This window comes from Thunnus maccoyii, chromosome 12 (assembly GCF_910596095.1).
Source record: "Thunnus maccoyii chromosome 12, fThuMac1.1, whole genome shotgun sequence".
Taxonomy (NCBI): Eukaryota; Metazoa; Chordata; class Actinopteri; order Scombriformes; family Scombridae; genus Thunnus; species Thunnus maccoyii.
In genome coordinates, this window is record NC_056544.1 from 18459147 (window position 1) to 18479775 (window position 20629).

Genomic DNA, 20629 nt, shown 5'->3' on the forward strand with positions numbered 1-20629 from the left:
AGTCTTCATGTCATCATGGATCGCAACTTTTACTTTTTTTTTTTTTTTTGGATTCCATGTCTGTTTAGGTACTTGTTTTGTATATATATTTTAATAATTCTATGTAAGGGCATGCCAGGGTTTGCTAACCAATTAATAAATGCTCAGCCCAACCAGTGACGTTCAAACACAAGTTGGAAGGCCAGGAAGCTGAGGAAGGAGCTAGTGTTACTCTACGCTGTGAGATCTCTAAACCTGGAGTCCCAGTGGAGTGGAAGAAGGGAACACAAGTCCTGACATCTGGAGAAAAGTACCAGATGAAGCAGACGGCCTCTGTGAATGAGCTCCAGATCAACAAAGTGGTGCCCGAAGACAGTGGAGACTACAGCTGCATGTGTGGTGACCAGAAGACCACAGCCAGCCTCAACATTAAGGGTAGGAGGATGATTTTTAAAGAGTCAGTCCATGGAATGGTTTTTAAAAAACTGTATAGAACAGCTTTTCATCTGTACGTACAGAATTTAGACACATATGTTGTGGAGTCTTCATGTCATCATGGATCGCAACTTTTACTTTTTTTTTTTTGTATTCCATGTCTGTTTAGGTACTTGTTTTGCATATATATTTTAATAATTCTATGTAAGGGCATGCCAGGTTTGCTAACCAATTAATAAATGCTCAGCCCAATTAGTGACGTTCAAACACAAGTTGGAAGGCCAGGAAGCTGAGGAAGGAGCTAGTGTTACTCTGCGCTGTGAGATCTCTAAACCTGGAGTCCCAGTGGAGTGGAAGAAGGGAACACAAGTCCTGACGTCTGGAGAAAAGTACCAGATGAAGCAGACGGCCTCTGTGAATGAGCTCCACATTGCTAAAGTGGTGCCCGAAGACAGTGGAGACTACAGCTGCATGTGTGGTGACCAGAAGACCACAGCCAGCCTCAACATTAAGGGTAGGAGGATGATTTTTATAGAGTCAGTCCATGGAATGGTTTTTAAAAAACTGTATAGGACAGCTTTTCATGTGCACATACGGAATTTCGACACATATGTTGTGGAGTCTTCATGTCATCATGGATCGCAACTTTTACTTTTTTTTTTTTTTTTGTATTCCATGTCTGTTTAGGTACTTGTTTTGTATATATATTTTAATAATTCTATGTAAGGGCATGCCAGGTTTGCTAACCAATTAATAAATGCTCAGCCCAACCAGTGACGTTCAAACACAAGTTGGAAGGCCAGGAAGCTGAGGAAGGAGCTAGTGTTACTCTACGCTGTGAGATCTCTAAACCTGGAGTCCCAGTGGAGTGGAAGAAGGGAACACAAGTCCTGATGTCTGGAGAAAAGTACCAGATGAAGCAGACGGCCTCTGTGAATGAGCTCCACATTGCTAAAGTGGTGCCCGAAGACAGTGGAGACTACAGCTGCATGTGTGGTGACCAGAAGACCACAGCCAGCCTCAACATTAAGGGTAGGAAGATTTGTGATGTGAACCTTTATATTAAGATGTATGTCAGTAATTTAGAAAAATCAACCTATTGTGCACATTTTTTGTTTAATTTTTTTTGTCACTGGATGCAAATTATATAATGCTTCACATTTAATCACATATTTTTTTCTTTAAAGATTGCTGTTGAATTTTAGGAGCAATATTTGTATTATACTTTAATTTTATCTGAACTGAAGCACTTCCGTTTCTTGTAAAATCTGCATTGCTCTCTTGTTGTTTCTTATGTTGTCTTATCTGTTTGCTCGCTCATAAAATGCCAGCTTTCTGTGTGTGTGTTTAACACCAGATTCATCAGATGTTTCCTTAACTTTGTATGTAGTGGATCAATAGGTTGGATGTATTTGCCCGGATGTCTTTTCTGCAGTGTGCTCCATGCTGTGATACAGAGTTTGAATTTTGATCTTTTCTTTAGAAGGTTTTTAATCACTTCTATCTCTTTTTCTTTTTCACTCTGTGCATTTGAAATTACAAAAACACAAACAACACAAGAAAAAACAATGCCTGAACAAGCTTGTCTTTTTTGGCAGACCGTGCTTTTTGCTTCTTTTTTGAATGTCTTATTGGTTGATGTGTTGATCATTTATAATGTATGTACGCCGGCCTATAAACTGTCCTATCTGTTTGATGAGCCAAGCCAGTTGGATCTTTGTTCTTGTTGTGTCATGGTTGTCAGCTGTGTTTTATGGTGCTTCCTGATTTCTGACATATTGATCTGCAAATTGGGGGCCATTTTGTCAGGTGGTATTTTGCTTTTAGGAATAATTGCAAAACAGATGACCAAGTATGTTACGACATTGATTCTGTATTTAAATTGTTTCCTCTCAGCTGTGAAGCGATCAGCTTCTCCTTCTGCTGCTGAACCTGAATCTAAGAGGCAAGAGGCCATTGAAACGATGGAAGGTATGGAGGGAAGACGGCGATGTTTTAGCTTGACTTTCAGCGTTATGTGCTCTGTCCATCTTGATAATGGCTTTTGTTTTGCCATGTGCTGTCTGCCCTCAGATTGGGTCTATTCTTTGTGGCTTATACAGGTTATAATATAGATATTCTTGCAGCAGTTTTTCTTTCTAGTTTATCTTTTTTGTTTTGCAGTTTCTGTAACTCTGCTGTGTCAAATGATGCTTCTGTCTGACAGTGGGATTGCCTTGTTCATGTGGGTCTTTTTCCTCAGTGTTTTATTGCAGCATATGTATAGTAAGACCAGCGTATTTTAAAGAATAGAAAGAAGATATAGACACCTTTGTATTTGTCATTTGCGCTGGTAACATGTTGATGGTGTGAATTGAATACCTGTTGTCTGTTGTTTGGAGCTGACACGTTCGTCATTTGCTTCTTGCAATGTTACTGGTTGCTGTGATTATACTGATAATATCAAATTTGTATTTCAGTCAAGAAGGTTGAAGCTTCATCCGTAGTTGCTAAAGACCAAATGCAGGAGATACATGAGACAGTAGAAGGTAATCTTCTTAACATTCTCAGCTTTGCTTGTTTATTTAGCACATGTGCATTTGTAATTAATCAGTGTGCAAAAATTGCTTTGTTCAAGAAAAGACAAAAGAGAGAGAAATAGATGCAGCTATTCAATACTTTAAACACTGTTCAGTTTTTTTTTGTTTGTTTTGTTTTGGTTTTTTGGCTGCTGACTTGTGTTATCAGACAGAAGTTGTTGGGTCGTGAATTGGCTTACTTTGTGCATTGTTGCTTCAAGAAGTGCTTAAAAGCTAAATATGTATTCATATTTTGCATGCATCAGATTTTTTTCACAAAGTCATGATTTTTGTCGTTTTTTGTTGGTGCTTTTTTATGATATTGTAAAAAATAATTTATTGCTTCAACATTTGTGGATTTGTGTGGTCTCCTGGTTTCTTTGTTGTATTGTATGGAGTCTCACTTTTTGGCATGATGATATGTTTTCGCTCCCATATTTTTTTATTTTTTGAGACTTGTAAGACCCGTGAATTACACATAGCAAGTCAATTTCAAACTGAGGATCAAATATTATGTTCAATTTCATAGCCGTGACACTGCAAACCACAGGACAGACTCCTACTCAGCAACTCCTGAAACAGGAGACTCAGACACAGGAGCTGAGAGTTGAAGGTGAAGGTAATGAGACACACCGGGTTTGTTTGCTTGGCTTTTGTCGAATATCGAATCATGTGTCAATTCTGTGGGCATGGCTGCCTTTTTTATTCTACTTTATTAGAGAAGAACTGGAAAATATGGAGGGTGTTGACAGTTCAGTTTGGCTTTACTATATGTGCAGTAGGTTCAAATATAAAACAAGATGGCTTTTGTTTTTTGTTAGCTCTATGTTGCTGTTCTGTTCATTCTTTGGTAAATATGTTTTCCAGTTGTTTTAATGCTGTGTTTTGCCCCTGATCTTTGTTGAATGTTGAACATTTTGTTGCATCATGTTTATGGTAATTTGGTACCACTGTGCTGGTCTGTCGCTTCGTGTTGGATTGTTGATAATGTTCTGTGAGAGAAAAGACAGGCTTGAATTGTTTTTGATCCTAGCTCCATTGGTGTTGATTGCTTTCTGTTCTCACAGACGTTGCATACCGTCAATGTGATGTCAACATGTGTAATTTGCCATTGTGTGAGCAGGTGACAGTAAAGTGGGTGTGCTGGGACATTTGTGATTATGTTTGCTTTACTAGCTCCAGTTGGCTGTTGTCTTCAGGTTAGAAAACTCATCACTGTGAGATTGTGAGGCTAACATTGTGTTTCCAACTGCATCCCAGTTGAGAAGACTGCTGCTGGTATAACTGCCGAACAAGATACACAGAGGCAGCAGGGGACCAAAGAGCCAACAGAGGGTATGCAAGGATTTTAGCTGTTAATTAGCTTCCTGTCTCTTATTCTTCTGCCACATTTCTCATTCTTTGCATTGCTAAATGCAGGTGTTTTTGCTTTACTGAAGTTGTTAACTTTCTATTGTGTATATGTTTGGCTGTAGCTTGTTTGTGCTGCAGTAAGATAAATTGGTTTCTAAGATTAGGTTAATTGAATGTAACAATATCAATATAGGGAGAGATGGTGTAGTATTGAATTATATCGGATATTGAATTATTGCTTGAATGCCTGGCCATAGCTGCTACAGTATGTGATGTTTTTCAACTGTCCACGCACTGCAGTTTCTTCAGTTTCTGTTTGTTGAATGTTTGTGCTTTTCATGGATTTTGGTAGTTACATCATTGAAAGATTGTAGCAAATAAGAGATTTGTAAGAATACATATCACACAGTTGCTTAATTGTCAGCAGTAGTCATGTCACTCAAGACATGGTTGGTTCGTGAGGCATACAGTATATTGTGGCTCAGTTGATACAGTGTAAAGACTACAGAAATGTGGTGGAAGGTATGAACCCAAACCTTACCTTACCTCTTACCTTGCTATAAAGGATAATGCACTATATTTATTTGAAATGTGCTCATCCATGTGTTGGTGTTGGTTGTCATTTGCCGCCATTCTACCGTTGTCTTTGTTGGAGAACAAGCTCTTGGTCATGGCACTATCTGTTGTTTTTTAAGATATTGCTTTTCTTATTTCACATTGCATGGATATTTGTATTCAAATAAAATGAAAAACTTTTGCAACTGTCAGTTTCAGACAAATTAACGTTAAATGTACTGTTCTGTCTTGAGAATTGTGACTCTAAAACTGTGGCACATTGCTTCTTATTTGCTGCACTGTTAGTGAAGTGTTACAATTAACATAATCTGAATTAAAACCTACATTATATGTCTATAAATACCTGGAATTACAGCAGAGATCACATCAGCTCCAACAGTAACCTCCAAAGTTGAGCCTGAGAAGGAGGAATCCAAAATTGTTGCTGAAGGTATGTGGTAGTGTTATAAATAAACTACAAGAGCATTAGTTTGTTTTGAGTAGGGTTTTTTGTATGCTGGGTTTTTGCCAAAGCACATATGTTGAGCATCCAAACACTTATGTTGTGACATAACATCCTTGTGTCTTGAGGGTTTTGTCAACAGTCTGGCACATTTGTTCTTGTTGGCTTATGACTTGGAAATTACAAATAGGCAATTGCATTAATTCAAGTCAATAAATTGCTCAGTGTTGATTTAATTATTGTGGATAATTTTTGTGTAATTTATCAGTTTAGCAATATCTTTTGTCATTACTCATCCGTGTGTTGTGGGTTGTCATTTGCCGCCATGCTACTATTGTCTGTTGGAGAACAAGCTCTTGGTCATGGCACTATCTGTTGTTTTTTTAAGATATTGCTTTTCTTATTTCACATTGCATGGATATTTGGATTCAAATTAAATGAAAAGCTTTTGCAACTGTCAGTTTCAGACAAATTAACGTTAAATGTACTGTTCTGTCTTGAGAATTGTGACTCTAAAACTTGTGTGGCACATTGCTTCTTATTTGCTGCACTGTTAGTGAAGTGTTACAATTTACGTAATCTGAATTAAAACCTACATTATATGTCTATAAATACCTGGAATTACAGCAGAGATCACACCAGCTCCAACAGTAACCTCCAAAGTTGAGCCTGAGAAGGAGGAATCCAGAATTGTTGCTGAAGGTATGTGGTAGTGTTATAAATAAACTACAAGAGCATTAGTTTGTTTTGAGTAGGGTTTTTTGTATGCTGGGTTTTTGCCAAAGCACATATGTTGAGCATCCAGACGCTTATGTTGTGACATAACATCCTTGTGTCTTGAGGGTTTTGTCAACAGTCTGGCACATTTGTTCTTGTTGGCTTATGACTTTGAAATTACAAATAGGCAATTGCATTAATTCAAGTCAATTAATTACTCAGTGTTGATTTAATTATTGTGAATACTTTTTGTGTAATTTATCAGTTCAGCAATATCTTTTGTCACTACTCATCCGTGTGTTGTTGTGGGTTGTCATTTGCCGCCATGTTACTATTGTCTTTGTTGGAGAACAAGCTCTTGGTTATGGCACTATCTGTTGGTTTTTTTAAGACATTGCTTTTCTTATTTCACATTGCATGGATATTTGGATTCAAATAAAATGAAAAGCTTTTGTGACCGTCAATTTCAGACACATTAATGTTAAATGTACTGATCTGTCTTGAGAATTGTGACTCTAAAACTTGCGTGGCACATTGCTTCTTATTCGCTGCACTGTTAGTGAAGTGTTCCAATTTACATAATCTGAATTAAAACCTACATTATATGTCTATAAATACCTGGAATTACAGCAGAGATCACACCAGCTCCAACAGTAACCTCCAAAGTTGAGCCTGAGAAGGAGGAATCCAAAATTGTTGCTGAAGGTATGTGGTAGTGTTATTAATAAACTACAAGAGCATAGTTTGTTTTGAGTAGGTTTTTTGTATGCTGGGTTTTTGCCAAAGCACATATGTTGAGCATCCAGACGCTTATGTTGTGACATAACATCCTTGTGTCTTGAGGGTTTTGTCAACAGTCTGGCACATTTGTTCTTGTTGGCTTATGACTTTGAAATTACAAATAGGCAATTGCATTAATTCAAGTCAATTAATTACTCAGTGTTGATTTAATTATTGTGAATACTTTTTGTGTAATTTATCAGTTCAGCAATATCTTTTGTCACTACTCATCCGTGTGTTGTTGTGGGTTGTCATTTGCCGCCATGTTACTATTGTCTTTGTTGGAGAACAAGCTCTTGGTTATGGCACTCTCTGTTGGTTTTTTTTAAGACATTGCTTTTCTTATTTCACATTGCATGGATATTTGGATTCAAATAAAATGAAAAGCTTTTGTGACCGTCAATTTCAGACACATTAATGTTAAATGTACTGATCTGTCTTGAGAATTGTGACTCTAAAACTTGCGTGGCACATTGCTTCTTATTCGCTGCACTGTTAGTGAAGTGTTCCAATTTACATAATCTGAATTAAAACCCACATTATATGTCTATAAATACCTGGAATTACAGCAGAGATCACATCAGCTCCAACAGTAACCTCCAAAGTCGAGCCTGAGAAGGAGGAATCCAAAATCGTTGCTGAAGGTATGTGGTAGTGTTATTAATAAACTACAAGAGCATAGTTTGTTTTGAGTAGGTTTTGTTGTATGCTGGGTTTTTTGCCAAAGCACATGCTGTGGTAGCATATGTTGAACATCCAGACACTTATGTTGTGACATAACATCCTTGTGTCTTGAGGGTTTTGTCAACAGTCTGGCACATTTGCTCTTGTTGGCTGATGACTTGGAAATTGCAAATAGGCAATTGCATTAATTCAAGTCAATCAATTACTCAGTGTTGATTTCATTATTGTGGGTAGTTTTTGTGTCACTACATTCATCTCGATTACCTCCATTAATGGCTGCATTAGTCCTGTGCTATGTTCATCACAGTAGATATTGAACATCTAATTAAAAGTATTAAACCAGCAGGGATGGAAAAGCCTGCTGTTTCTGGAATAATCCCAAAGCCAGAACCTACAAAGCTGGTTACCAAAATGAATGTTTATTTGTTTAAGGCATCTGCATGTTGTTTATTCCCCTCAGTTTTGTTTTGGTTACCATGTGGATTTTTGTATTTTTGACATGTATTCAGTCTAGCTGGAAGTTGCTCACTCAGATTTGCTATATTCTGGTTTGCTGTTGTCCTCTGATGGTAATAATTGAGTCCTGCGTTTGACTGACATCAGTGTTGTTTTGTGTGTGTGTGTGTAGAAGTCACACATTTCTCTCAGTTTTTTTCATTTTTTTCATTCTGACTTTGGCAAAAATCATATGTCCAGTCAGGTAAGTTGAAAATGAACATATTTTTGAAACAGCATGCTAACGTCTTCATCTAGTAGCTAACCTGAAAGCCTGTCGGTTACAACAATAAATGAGACCCTTATCTGATTTATTAAATCTCCAGCTCTTCCAGTCATATTCCTTCAAGATTTGGAAAGCCAAGAGGCTGAGGAGGGAGGTAGTGTTACTCTGCACTGTGAGATTTCTAAACCTGGACTCCCTGTCGAGTGGAAGAAGGAAACTCAAGTCCTGAGTTGTGGAGAAAAGTACCAGATGAAACAAATAGGATTCAGTTATGAATTACAGATTTTTGATTTGAGACCTGAAGACACAGGAAGCTACTCATGCTCTTCAGAGGACACAATAAGCTTGGCCTCTCTTTCAGTAAATGGTAGGATGGAGACTCATCGTTTCATGCTGTCTTTTCAGCCATGAAGTCTTACATTTCATCTCGTTTATTGGTCTTTATTTCATTTCTTCATCTCCATTCACAGCTGTGTACTATAGATTAAGAAAAATCTTTGATTATTTCTTTTCATTCATCAGCTCTGCCAGTTATTTTCACAAAAGAGCTGGAGAGCCAAACAGCTGATGAAGGGAACAGTGTCACTCTGCACTGTGAGCTCTCTAAACCTGATGTTCCTTTGGAGTGGAGGAAAGGAGAACTTGGTCTTTGCCCGTGTGCCAAGTATGAAATTAGACAGACGGAATGCCTCAACACACTAGTGATCCATGATGTAGACCTAGAGGATGCTGGATGTTACACATGTGACACTGGTGACCATCAAAGCACTGCACAATTGACCGTGAAGGGTATGCTTGATACAATCTTTGGTGTTTGGTTTGGAGATGGTTGCAAATTAATTGACTAAAGACTTGCTTGACTAAAAGACTTTGATTATGGACTACTTTATTATTTGGAACCCCTCTTAGACTAGAGATTGATAACTTGATGGAACAGAAGGATACACAGAAGAGGCTTCTCTTTTTTGAATTTTTCTTGTTAGACCATCATTGATTGTGATCACTGAGGATCAATGAAATTTGTGATTTAACTTGACTTTAGAGACTAGAGATTTGGACATGCATGACTTATTTCCACCTCTGCTACTTACTTTTTGACTTACACAGTAGTTTTAGCTTTCTCTCAATTCTCCCAAACTTTTCTTCTCATTTCCTTCATTTCCTTCCCTGCAGCCCAGCCTGTCCTTTTCAAAACCAAGCTGCAGAACCTTGAAAAACAGGCAGGAAAGAGCGCTAGTCTTCGCTGCATGACCACAAAGCCGGGAGCCAGTGTCATCTGGAGGTGCGGTGACAGGGTGCTGGCATCCAGCAGCAAGTATCACCTGAAACAGGAAGGGGCGGTAGTAGAGCTTGTCATCTATAAACTTCAGGGAGCTGACTCAGGAGAATATTCATGTGATACAGGCAGCCAAAGAACTTCTGCTGTCCTCACTGTGCAGGGTAGGATTTTTCTCTTCAAGACCTTTTTTGTTGTTTTTTTTCTCACGCACCGTATGGAGTCACATCTTTCTGCGTGTCACTTTGTCAACCTTTTTCCCACAACGCATCCCTTTAACATGAAGTGCGTCAACAAAGTTCTTGCTTTGCAGTTCACTGTTTTCAAAGCACTTGTAGTTATTCGCACAAACACTTTTCTGTTGTTCTTGATCTCATATCATCATTTGCGTCTGTCTCTGGTCTCTCCTCACAACATTAACACACCATACTCTGTCTTCCTTCACTTGGCGTCTACAACAACAAATAAATCTTTAAACTTGTATCACACTTTGATCACATTCTGCACAGACTTGAACTTAATATTTGTCAAGCACTTGCTCACCTCAGCCATCATATATATAACTATGGTGCTGTATTCATTTGTCAAGCAGAGGTTGAGGTTACAATACTGAAATTCTTGGAGAGCTGCGTCGTATCTGAAGGTGAAGATGTCCACTTTGAGTGTCTAGTTTCTCATGAAGAGGCACCTCTGGCCCAGTGGAAACTCCAGGACGTCCCACTACAGAATAATGAAATGAATCTTATTGAGAATGAGGGTCGGGCACACAGCCTCACACTGCGTGGTGTCACCACAGCTGACTCAGGCACAGTCACTTTCTCAGTGGGTAACCACACTTCCACTGCCTCTCTGACAGTCAGAGGTAAGGGAAATATTTCACTTGCCACTTAGTATATTACATATGTAATACTTGCCATTTTGCTTCCACAGTAACATTTGTAGTTCTTCTCTTCACTTGCCTATATGATCCTCCTTGATGGACACCTTCCCTCCATCTTTTTTAAAGTTCTTAGAAAAGCATCTCAAAACTTGGATGCTTTTCTTCATTCCTGAAGGCTCACTTTTTATTTGAATTTAGCTTTCACTTTCTATTGATTTGTTCCTCATTCATCTCACTTTTCTCCATAGCGTATAACATGCACTTTAGAGCGTATCCCGTCATATTTGTACAGTATAAGCATGTTCATTCCTCCTTTAATTAAATTTGAACTAACCACATCCTTTTCAACTTTGTATTTAAAATTCTATATTGGTCATGTTGGTCAATATGTTTCTTTATAATTCTTGTTCACAGCAAGTATTCCTCACTGTACACTTTCATTATTGTTTGCTTTTACTATACACTTTGTTCAAATAACTTGAAGCACAGTGTTCTAACTCATTCAATGTTTGTCCCAATGTTATGTTATTTTATTATATAAGTGTATGTTTTTTTCATTGTTATGTTCCTTTTATTGCACCACAATTAAATTGACTAAACCTAATTTTCTTTTCAATAACTTTGTCAGTGTTGACAAATTGTTCAAGAACATATCACTTGATTAATTTGATTGCAGATTTTTTTCTGATTCACTCTTAAAGTGTTTTCCTTAAACTTAAAATGGGCTGAGTGTATGTAAACCAGTCACTTTAAAGTTTTTTTCATGTTTTTATTTGTTGTTTTAAGTTTCTTGCTGCTATGAAATTGTTGGGATTGTGAGTAGAGGTAATGTTGCTTATGAGTACAGTGTGTTTTGTGAAAACTGGGTTTACGTCTGAGAAAACTTATAAACTTATATTAAATAATTAATTCTTAATAATAATGGTCTTTCTGGCAGCTGCACCTGTATTATTCAAGAAGGAGCTGGAAAGTCAAGAGGCCATAGAAGGCAACAAAGCCAGCCTGTCCTGCGAGACATCCAGCCCCGATTGCAAGGTGACCTGGCGGAAGGGTTCGAGTCTGCTCACACATGGGGAGAAGTACACTATGGAGCAGAGAGCTACCACTCACACCCTGGTCATACACAAGCTGAATGTGGAGGATAATGGAGAATACACCTGTGATACAGGCGACAAGAAAAGCACTGCTACCGTGACTGTGAAAGGTAAAAGAGTTCATCATCATCTATGTCTCTTGTTTCCTCTTGTCTCAATCCTCTCTGAAGTCTATTTTACATTTATCCATCCCATTTCTCTCGGATTTCACAGTTGTAAGTTTGATTTCTTAGTTGGCATAGAATTAAATTAAAATCAAACTTTTAAAAAATGGTCTTACTTGACCTGATTATCTGATGTTGGCTAAAAACAATATTGTTTTTATTTTTTGCCTGGTTTTAAGGAGAATGCAAGTTTATATTGAAGTATTATCATTTAATTTATATTTGTTGTAAGATGTAGTGTTAAGTGCCTGACTAGTTTTCGTTAGAAGGACATGGAACATGCCAGAGCACAGTATCTATGTTCCTCAGATAACACTTTGGGCATGAACTAACAACTAAGTATTGAGATTCTTGATGATGGATACATCCTCGTTCTGATGCCTTGTGGAAGCCCTGCTGAGATCTGATCACTGACCTCCCATCATCCCATTCACCCTCAGAACATGTGCGCATCATCCGGGAACTCTGCGATATTACTGTGACTACTGGGCAGGATGCTGTCTTTGAAGTCGAGTTGTCTCACTCCGGTGTGATAAATGGGGAATGGTGGCTCGGAGACAATCTCCTTCAAAATAATGATCTGAATCAAATGAGCATCCAAGGTAGAGTGCACCGTTTGGCCTTGAAGATGGTAACCACAGATGAATCAGGAGATGTTGCCTTCGTAGTGGGAGAGGAGAAGAGTGTGGCGTGTCTGCTAGTGGAGGAAAAACCCAAAGGTAAAGAAGATGACATGGTCACTAGAGTTTTTTAGTCCTTACATCCCTCCCCATCGACCACCAAACAGCTTTGTCTTGGCAATTGGAAATCTGCTGGCACCAACATCTTCAACATCCTAACTTTTAGATGTATTTTCCAGTCTTTGCATTTATTTTATATTCTTTGCTATAGAAATAAATGCTATCAAAGTGCTAACAGAAACATTGTTACTTAAGCAGATAAACTACTTAATACTGTAAATTGTTAGTGTTTATCAAACATGAATAGTTTTCACTACTTCATGTATCACATGTTGCATTTTTAGAGCTTAGTTTATTTGATTTTTATTTGACTTTTTTTTTTTCAAATTTGAAAAGACATAAGTTATATCTTTATTCAGTCTGCTGCAATCTGTGACAGCATGTAGTAGTTACTGCATGCATCAATATATTTATGTATATGGCTTTGAAATTATGAATGCCATGGCTGTAAACGAAGAGAAATGGAAATGCTACCATTATTAAATCTAGTTTCGGGTTTCCCATATTTACAGTGCTAATACTAGAGAAGCCACATGACACTGTGGCATTAGAGGGTGAAACTGTCACTCTGGCCTGCACCATCTCTGACCCCAAGGCCAATGTCACCTGGCTCAGAAACAACACCGCCATCAAAGCAGGTCTCAAGTATGACCTGAGGAAGAATGGAGCATTCCAACAGCTTCGGATCCACAGCCTGGTGCCTGAGGATTCAGGAACGTACACCTGTGACACTGGAGATGCACAGTGTGACGTCACCTTGACTGTGGAAGGTAAAGAACGATGCCACTGCCAAAACTAATCTCTTTCCTGTTGATCAGATTCAAGATTGTGGACCAAGATAGGATTGAAATGAACAACTGAAATATTCTTGAACTTCCACTGCCCCCTTTCACACACCCAGGCTGCATTTCATTCTCCCCAGCAAAACTTTTCTCTTAAACCCTCAGAAATGTATGTCTTGTCATCTCAACTTTGGGATACCAAACCTGCCATCTCAACTCATCTGATGCCAATCTTTGCCGTTTAAATTCTCACCAGGTGCGCCAGTAGTCTTCCAGAAAGAGCTCAACAACATGGATGCCATAGAGGGTGATGATGTTATCCTTTCCTGTGAGCTGTCTAAGAGAGGTGTTCGCGTTGAGTGGAGGAAAGGAGGCAAGGTCCTCCAGCCTGGTAAGAAGTATGAGATGAGGCAGGAAGGGTGCGTTCAAGAGCTCTGTATACGAAACCTGGAGCCGGATGACTGTGGCTACTACACCTGTGATGCAGGAGACCAGCTCACTACAGCTTCTTTGGCAGTGCAAGGTAGCCTACTTTAATAATGTTGCGTCTGTCCTCAATTGAAATTAAGGCCAATGAGTTTCAGTTTGACAAGAAGTATGATTTGTAATGAGTAAGAAGAACTATTGGACACTTTAGGGTTAATTGGAAATATATTGCTGTAACAAACAGAAATGTAGTTGTGTTTTTAGGGCAGGCCTTCCAGTTCCAGTTTTAAACTGTGATGTTGCATAGTGTCATTTTCTGTCTGTCTGGTATGATGTCATTTTGCTCTGACATTTAAGTTGACATGATGCTGATAAGTAAGTTAGAGGCTCAGTGTGTGCATATGTGTATTTTTCACTCAACAGTGAAAGAAGTCTTCATTGTGTGTGGTCTTAAGACCACTGACGTCTTTGTTGGGGAATGGGCAACCTTCTCCTGCCAGCTGTCTGGTAGGGCACCTGGCAAGGTGCAATGGTGGTTGGATGGCAACTTGCTGGAGAACAGCCCCTCTAGTGAGATAGAGCTGAACCAGAACTTCATCCATACACTCACCTTAAAGAACCTGGCCACAGATGACTCTGGCACTGTCACGTTCAAAGCTGGCAATTTAACATCAACAGCCAAGCTCCTAGTCAAAGGTATCACATTACAATGATAACCACTAGAGACCGACAAAGGAGAGAATCTAAATCACACTCTTTTTTTTAGACCCTGCAGAATTTTAATTATACATTTGAAATCTTACAAACAATAAGTGCAGCTTATCTTAAATCTAAGGTTGTGTTGTTTTTACAATGTACAATTAATGGTAACATTTATCATAATTGTGAATTAAATAATAGGCACAGGAGACTAAAATTTCCTGTTTTCTACCCAATGATCAAAATTTACCAAATTAAATTTGGCGCAATGATTATTTAAGAACATGATTGTTTTCTGCAGGGTCCCATAAAATGTTTGAGGTTTATGAATAGATTAACACTGGATATTGACATTTTGGTGCTTCATCATGCATGAGCAACATTGTTTCCCATTTCATTAATAATCATAATAATAATAATAATAGAAGTAGAGTTCAATGCTCTGTGCTTTGACACAATCAAAACACGCAACTGGGTGTAGCACCACAGCAAAGTCTGACTAAAGTGACAAAAAAAAAAGTTTAATGTTTAATTAATTTCAAATTAAAATAATTCATTAATTAAATTTAATATAAAAATATTTAGATACATTTCTTTTGGATTCTGTTTGAATCCTTCCTATCTGCTGTATGTTGGGCTGCTGAAATGATAAAATGATAATCACGATTATGTTTCTCACTTCTTTTTATTGGCATTTTTGCATTTATTTAATAGTTGACAGTGCCGGGAGACAGGAAACAGCAGTAGAGAAAGGGGCATGACATGCAACAATGGTCAGTGGAATTGAACCTCAAGATGTTGCAGTGACGTGGTATGTGTCTTTACCAGTAGACTACCAGAGTACCCCCTATTCCTCCATCTTTGGCAACAAATTAGTTTTATAGGTCTTTAACTTTTTTAAGTGGTCTCTCCTTTTGCATCGCAAAGCTTGCTTCAGTTATAAGGTGTGACATGAAATCAGGGTCTGTTCTGTAAATGTTACAGGAATAAAGTTAATACTAATGTCTTCTGACCTTGTATTTGTCATAAACTACAGTTAATGACAAATGCATAACTCAACAATTATGCTGCACTTTTGTGTGATTGGCAAGGATCAGACAAAAGAAATTGTGAAATTGGCTCTCTAAATGGCCACTGTTGGTAGATAATCTGTGCTAGCATTCTTTTCTGTTATCTTGTGTCTGTTGGCATTGGATGTCTTTATCATCCCCACTAGAAGTTTTCCTGACAGCTGGGTCGATCTTTATGGTCTAGTCCTGGTGGCTAATTTGTGATTTGCTGCTTGCTCACTGAAGTTTCTGACATTTCCCTGCTGTTTTACAAATCTTCTGTTTGATCTAATGTCCTTTGGCTCATATAAATGACATTTCATTTACACTTACATTTCAATCCCAGAAAGAGTGCCCATTTGAGGTACATTTATGGATTGTGAATGATTGTGCCAGTTACATCACTGGCAGATGGTTGGCATTTGCACATTGTCAGCTGCATCTCAGCAATACACTGAATTCTGCAAAGTGTTATGAGTGTCCTCGCATGCAGCCACCACTTTGTTTTGGAGGCAGAGACAACATGCTGGAAACATACATTTGTGTTTTGGGATCCCTTGATTCATTGTGTCATACCAGGCACTCTTAGATTGTCAAGTGGTAACTGATCAAATTTTACTGTAGGATTCAAAAGCATGATCGTGATTATTATATGGTTAAATGTGCAGCCCTAACTGTATATATCTCTTAGAAATATAAATGAGGAGAGATATTTCATTGGTGATTGGATTCAGTGAAGAATGTACAGTAGGCCTGTTTTTGGTGATATTGACCTTTTATTCCAGGGAGTAAGTGAACCAATGAATAGTAACAACAGAAAGTGCTGCTCCACCCATCCACTCAGGCCGGTCGGTTTCCACTACTCACCTTTACTCTCATCACCATTGTGCCATCTCACCAAACCGCCCTGCCCTTAACCTGCAAGCACTAAAATCTCTAACCCTCCAACACCTTCCCTATAAGTTTGGGAGTTCTCTCCGCTTATCATGCCCTCCTCTGTCATCAGTGGCCAGCATTTATTCGCCCTTGTTGTGGCCATTACCCCAAATCTTGACAGTTGGGCTTTTTGACCCCCATGTCAATTTTAGAGTCAACACAGTGGTCACAGTTGATGTGTACCATTTTGAATATACATTGTGTACCAGACCATCCCCCAAAACATATAAACATCACTTGTATATGAATATCTCAAGGTGTTCTGGGGGTTATAAAGCCCATATGTCATTCGGCATGCCCTGCGCTTGTCCTTATGTCTTATGGCCAAGCCCTGATATTATGACCCCTGACCCCAACCTCAGATCCCACAGTTGAAGTGGTGAGCGACATGGAGGACCTTCAGGTGGTCGAAAACCAACCGGCTGAGTTCATCTGCCAGTTCTCAAGGCCAGTCAAGGCTCAGTGGAAGAAAGACGGGCAACCATTACAGCCTGATGGCCGAAGGGTGGTGGTGGAGCAGGACTGGAATGTGGCTCGCTTGTACATTAGCCGAGTGTCCGCTGGGGACAGGGGCACATACTCCTGTGAGGCAGAGGGGACCTTTGTGGTTGCTGCACTACATGTGGAAGGTGAGCTTCCCTCCACATGGAAAGAGCACCAACCTTTAGGGAGTCTCCTCTGCTCCCTCATATCTGACAGTTCTGTGGCCCATTAGACTGATCAGTTGCTGATCATCACAAAGTTCGTGCCCTCTGTTGACAAAATCTCAAATGATTTGACTTCTTGAACATTGCAAGTCTTCTTTAAAAGTTTAAAAAATTGTGCTCTCTTTCTTGTTCCTTTCTGTTCTATAGCCAAACCCATTGAAATTGTGCAGGGCCTGGAGAATATGGAAACCTTTGATGGAGGTGAAACATTGTTTGAGTGTGCCCTCTCTCGTCCTGAGAGCAAAGATTGCTGCTGGCTTCTTGATGGGAAACCAGTGAAGGAATCACCTAATGCCGAGATTGTGTCATTTGAGAGTGGTCGTCGTCACCTGCTCCTGCTCAAAGAGTTGCGTGTTAAAGACAGTTGCACAGTGACCTTCAGAGCTGGTACAGCTTCCACATCTGCCCAACTCTCTGTCAAAGGTGAGTCGCTCAAATTAACACAAGACTTTGAAATTGTATTTATAGTAATATTTTGCTTGAATCTTAAATCATATCATGTGATAAACTTCAAATGACAACCTTTTACATTTAATTGTGGATTTTCTCCTATAAGGCTGGCAGCTGGAAGTTGCAAAGGCTCTGGAGGACAAGGTGGCAGCAGTGGGAGATAAGGTTGAGTTTTGTGTTGAGCTGACCGAGCCTGTCCCTGCGGCAGAAGTAACCTGGTATGCTAATGGTGTTGAGCTCAAGCCCAGTGACCTCTGGGCTATGAGGGCTGATGGCTGCTCTTATCGCCTTGTCCTGAGACAGGCACCTCTTTTGCCCCAGCAGGAAATTACATTTGCAGCTAGAGATGCTCTCTCTTTGGCCAAGCTCACCATCATCAGTAAGTGTTTGACAAACAGCACTGTTAGGAAACAGTGTTATGTTAAGCAATTTATTTTTGATGTTTTTAATCTCTCACTTTTTTGTAGCTTTATTTTGAATATTTTATATAGTTTTCAGGTTTTAGATGTAAGTTCTTTTAGAGAAAATCTAAAAGATACATATGTAATTATGGCTCTCTTAGTGAATAAACAATTTCTCCACCAGTTATGTATTCCATATGTACTGGTAACATGGATGAATACTTTAAAACAAACCACCTGTGAGCATGCAAGCACTTATGAATTTAATGTCCATGAGAGCAGGTGTGTGTGTGTGTGTGTGTGTGTGTGTGTGTGTGTAAGAGATGTAATGTTTGTGTGAGGGAACAGCCATGGCACTTATTTAGGGTAAGAAAACAGTGTTAGAGTTGCCTCTCGATTTTACACGTAACTGAATGGACTGATAGTTTTGATAGAATAGACAACAGACATTGACAGATAAACATTGCAATCTGTGTAGTTGTTGATTAGAGTTCATAAGAACATCTGCTGTTTTCTTCCCAACAGCTGTACCTGATCCTCCAGAGGACCCAGAGGTTCTCAGTAAGACTGAACAATCTGTCACCCTCTCTTGGTTCACTCCTCTACATAATGGAGGGAGTCCCATTCTGGGCTACAGAGTGGAGATGCGGCTGGTAGACAGTGCCCTCTGGCTTCCATCCCATTCTGAACCTGTGTGCAACACAGAGTTTTTGGTCGAAAATCTTCTTCCAGGGAGTAGCTACAGGTTTAGGGTGGCAGCCATTAACAGAGCCGGGATTGGAGAGCCTGTTGAGCTGCCTCAGACTGTGCAGCTTGGTGAGTGGATGTGTGGTTTTGTTGAACCATGAAATTGTAAAATTTCTCTATCTCTATTTTCTATCAAGGGTGTGCTTGCTTAATTTGCCAAGGCACTCTGCTTAATATTAACTGCTGTTTTTATTAATTTTTATTGATCTGAGATGGAAACCCTTGTCATCACTCTTGACACAGAAAGTACTTGGTACTGTTTTGCTTTGTAGTACATTGTTGTGCTATTATTTGCCACAGTTTATAAAATGAACAATCTATTTTGTTATATATAGAAAGCTTTACAAATTTTCATAATTTGACCTAGTGATACGATAATAACAGAAAAGGAAATTTAGAAGTTTTCTAAATTACTATATCATATGTGCATTTCTTTTTTTATTGTTATGCAGAGGCACCTGTGCAGGCACTAATTTGCCCAGGTAAGACATTGTGTTTGGTGTGCCAGCTTTTTGTATTTATACTACATGTTCTACTGTAGTTATACACCTCTATCGAGTAATCCCTCTCAAACCAAATATAAAACATTTAGGAATTTCTGTCATGCCAAATTTGAATAAGCAGAGTTTTGTTTGATAAGTCTTTAAGAGATTTGTCACAGTCACATTGAAAACTCCATTGTGGTTATAGGCACAGAGGCAACACAAGTAGAGTCTGACTTACTGGGGCAGCCCAGTCTGCCCCCAGAAGCTGCAGAAGAAGGTGATGTCCATGAACTGTGGGAGTCATCGGCCAAGAAACGGCGCATGAGTCGAGAGCCCACTCTGGACTCCATCTCTGAACAGCCTGAGGAAGATGGTAAAGGTGGTCAGAAGAAATCAGAACAGAAGGAGATAAGTGCGTCAGAGAAAGTGGAAACAAAATCAACCGAGAAGGAGCAGGCCATTGTTACTAAAAAGCAGACAGAGTCCAGTTTGTACACCAGCTCTGAGGATGAGTCAGTGACTGGGGGTCCAACGCTTGTGTCCTACCTTAAGAAAAGCAGCAAGTCTTCTGTCACAGCATCAAGTGAGTCAGAGACTCTTACCACTGATAGGTTCTTTGCACATTTCCAGATGGCAGAGCAGAAAACAGTGCAGCAGACTGAAGTGAAAACAACCATAATTCAGCAGACGGATACAAAACAGGTGTCTACAGAGGAGACTGACAGGGAGATCGGTAAAGGGGATGAGTCTGGGCTCACAGATGCTGCCATTAAGATTCAAGCTGCCTTTAAGGGCTACAAGGCCCGCAAGGACATGCGTCCTGTCTTCAAAGGGGTATTCAAAGACCAGACCAAAGAACCTAGTGGCACCATACATCTGGAATGTGTGGCAGAAGGTAAACCTGATAAGGTGCGCTGGCTGAAGGACGGAGAACCACTGACGGATGGCAAGCACCACCACATTGATATCTACAATGATGGCACCTGCTCACTGGTCATCACTGCCATCACCACAAAGGATACTGGAGTTTACACTTGTGAGGTCACCAACAAGTTTGGAGTCACCTCTCACAGTGGTAAGGTGACAGTGGGAACAGTGAGAGAATCATCTGGCCGACGGCCACTGACAGTGGGCTACAGTGCTGACAGTGAGCCTGAGAGCTCGTCAGGTAGTGAGATGGATGAGTCACTGAGGCAGGCAAGCAGACGCCTCCGGCGCTTGTTGCGCACACGTCTCCCTCCAGATGTGGAGGAAGAACCATTTGTCAGTGCAGATGAAGGAGACCTGCGTCCCCCAGATCCTCACTCTTACCGTGAGGATGACAACTACATTTACATTCGCTTTGATTCACGGACAGAGGCTGAGGTCGCCTCGAAGAGGTTCCAGGAGATGTTTACAATCCATGGGGTTCCCGTGGAAACCACCATCCTGGAGGCAGGGCATCTCAAAGTGGAGCTGCGAATTAAAAAGATGGGCTACTCTGAAGATGGCACACAGACCCCTACACAAGATAGACAGCCACCTGCATTAATGACTGGAGCCCCTGGT

General features: G+C 39.7%; 1 protein-coding gene across 5 annotated transcripts in view; it reads left to right on the forward strand.

Moving 5' to 3' along the window:
* The window catches only part of obscnb (obscurin, cytoskeletal calmodulin and titin-interacting RhoGEF b), a 68183-nt gene that overhangs the window by 32449 nt on the left and 15105 nt on the right, over positions 1 to 20629 (forward strand). The window contains exons 42-66 of one of the 5 annotated variants that reach the window (XM_042427541.1): positions 148 to 414; positions 662 to 928; positions 1180 to 1446; positions 2311 to 2385; positions 2874 to 2942; positions 3502 to 3591; positions 4233 to 4307; positions 5257 to 5331; positions 5971 to 6045; positions 6691 to 6765; positions 7410 to 7484; positions 8346 to 8612; positions 8768 to 9034; positions 9419 to 9685; positions 10114 to 10383; positions 11339 to 11605; positions 12100 to 12378; positions 12912 to 13169; positions 13438 to 13704; positions 14031 to 14303; positions 17146 to 17421; positions 17555 to 17827; positions 18375 to 18665; positions 19049 to 19078; positions 19287 to 20627. In XM_042427541.1, the coding sequence (XP_042283475.1) occupies positions 148 to 414; positions 662 to 928; positions 1180 to 1446; positions 2311 to 2385; positions 2874 to 2942; positions 3502 to 3591; positions 4233 to 4307; positions 5257 to 5331; positions 5971 to 6045; positions 6691 to 6765; positions 7410 to 7484; positions 8346 to 8612; positions 8768 to 9034; positions 9419 to 9685; positions 10114 to 10383; positions 11339 to 11605; positions 12100 to 12378; positions 12912 to 13169; positions 13438 to 13704; positions 14031 to 14303; positions 17146 to 17421; positions 17555 to 17827; positions 18375 to 18665; positions 19049 to 19078; positions 19287 to 20627 (6036 nt within the window). The remainder of the gene's footprint in view (positions 1 to 147; positions 415 to 661; positions 929 to 1179; positions 1447 to 2310; positions 2386 to 2873; positions 2943 to 3501; positions 3592 to 4232; positions 4308 to 5256; positions 5332 to 5970; positions 6046 to 6690; positions 6766 to 7409; positions 7485 to 8345; positions 8613 to 8767; positions 9035 to 9418; positions 9686 to 10113; positions 10384 to 11338; positions 11606 to 12099; positions 12379 to 12911; positions 13170 to 13437; positions 13705 to 14030; positions 14304 to 17145; positions 17422 to 17554; positions 17828 to 18374; positions 18666 to 19048; positions 19079 to 19286; positions 20628 to 20629) is intronic. The other 4 variants (XM_042427542.1, XM_042427543.1, XM_042427544.1 and 1 more) reach the window with 4 other exon arrangements.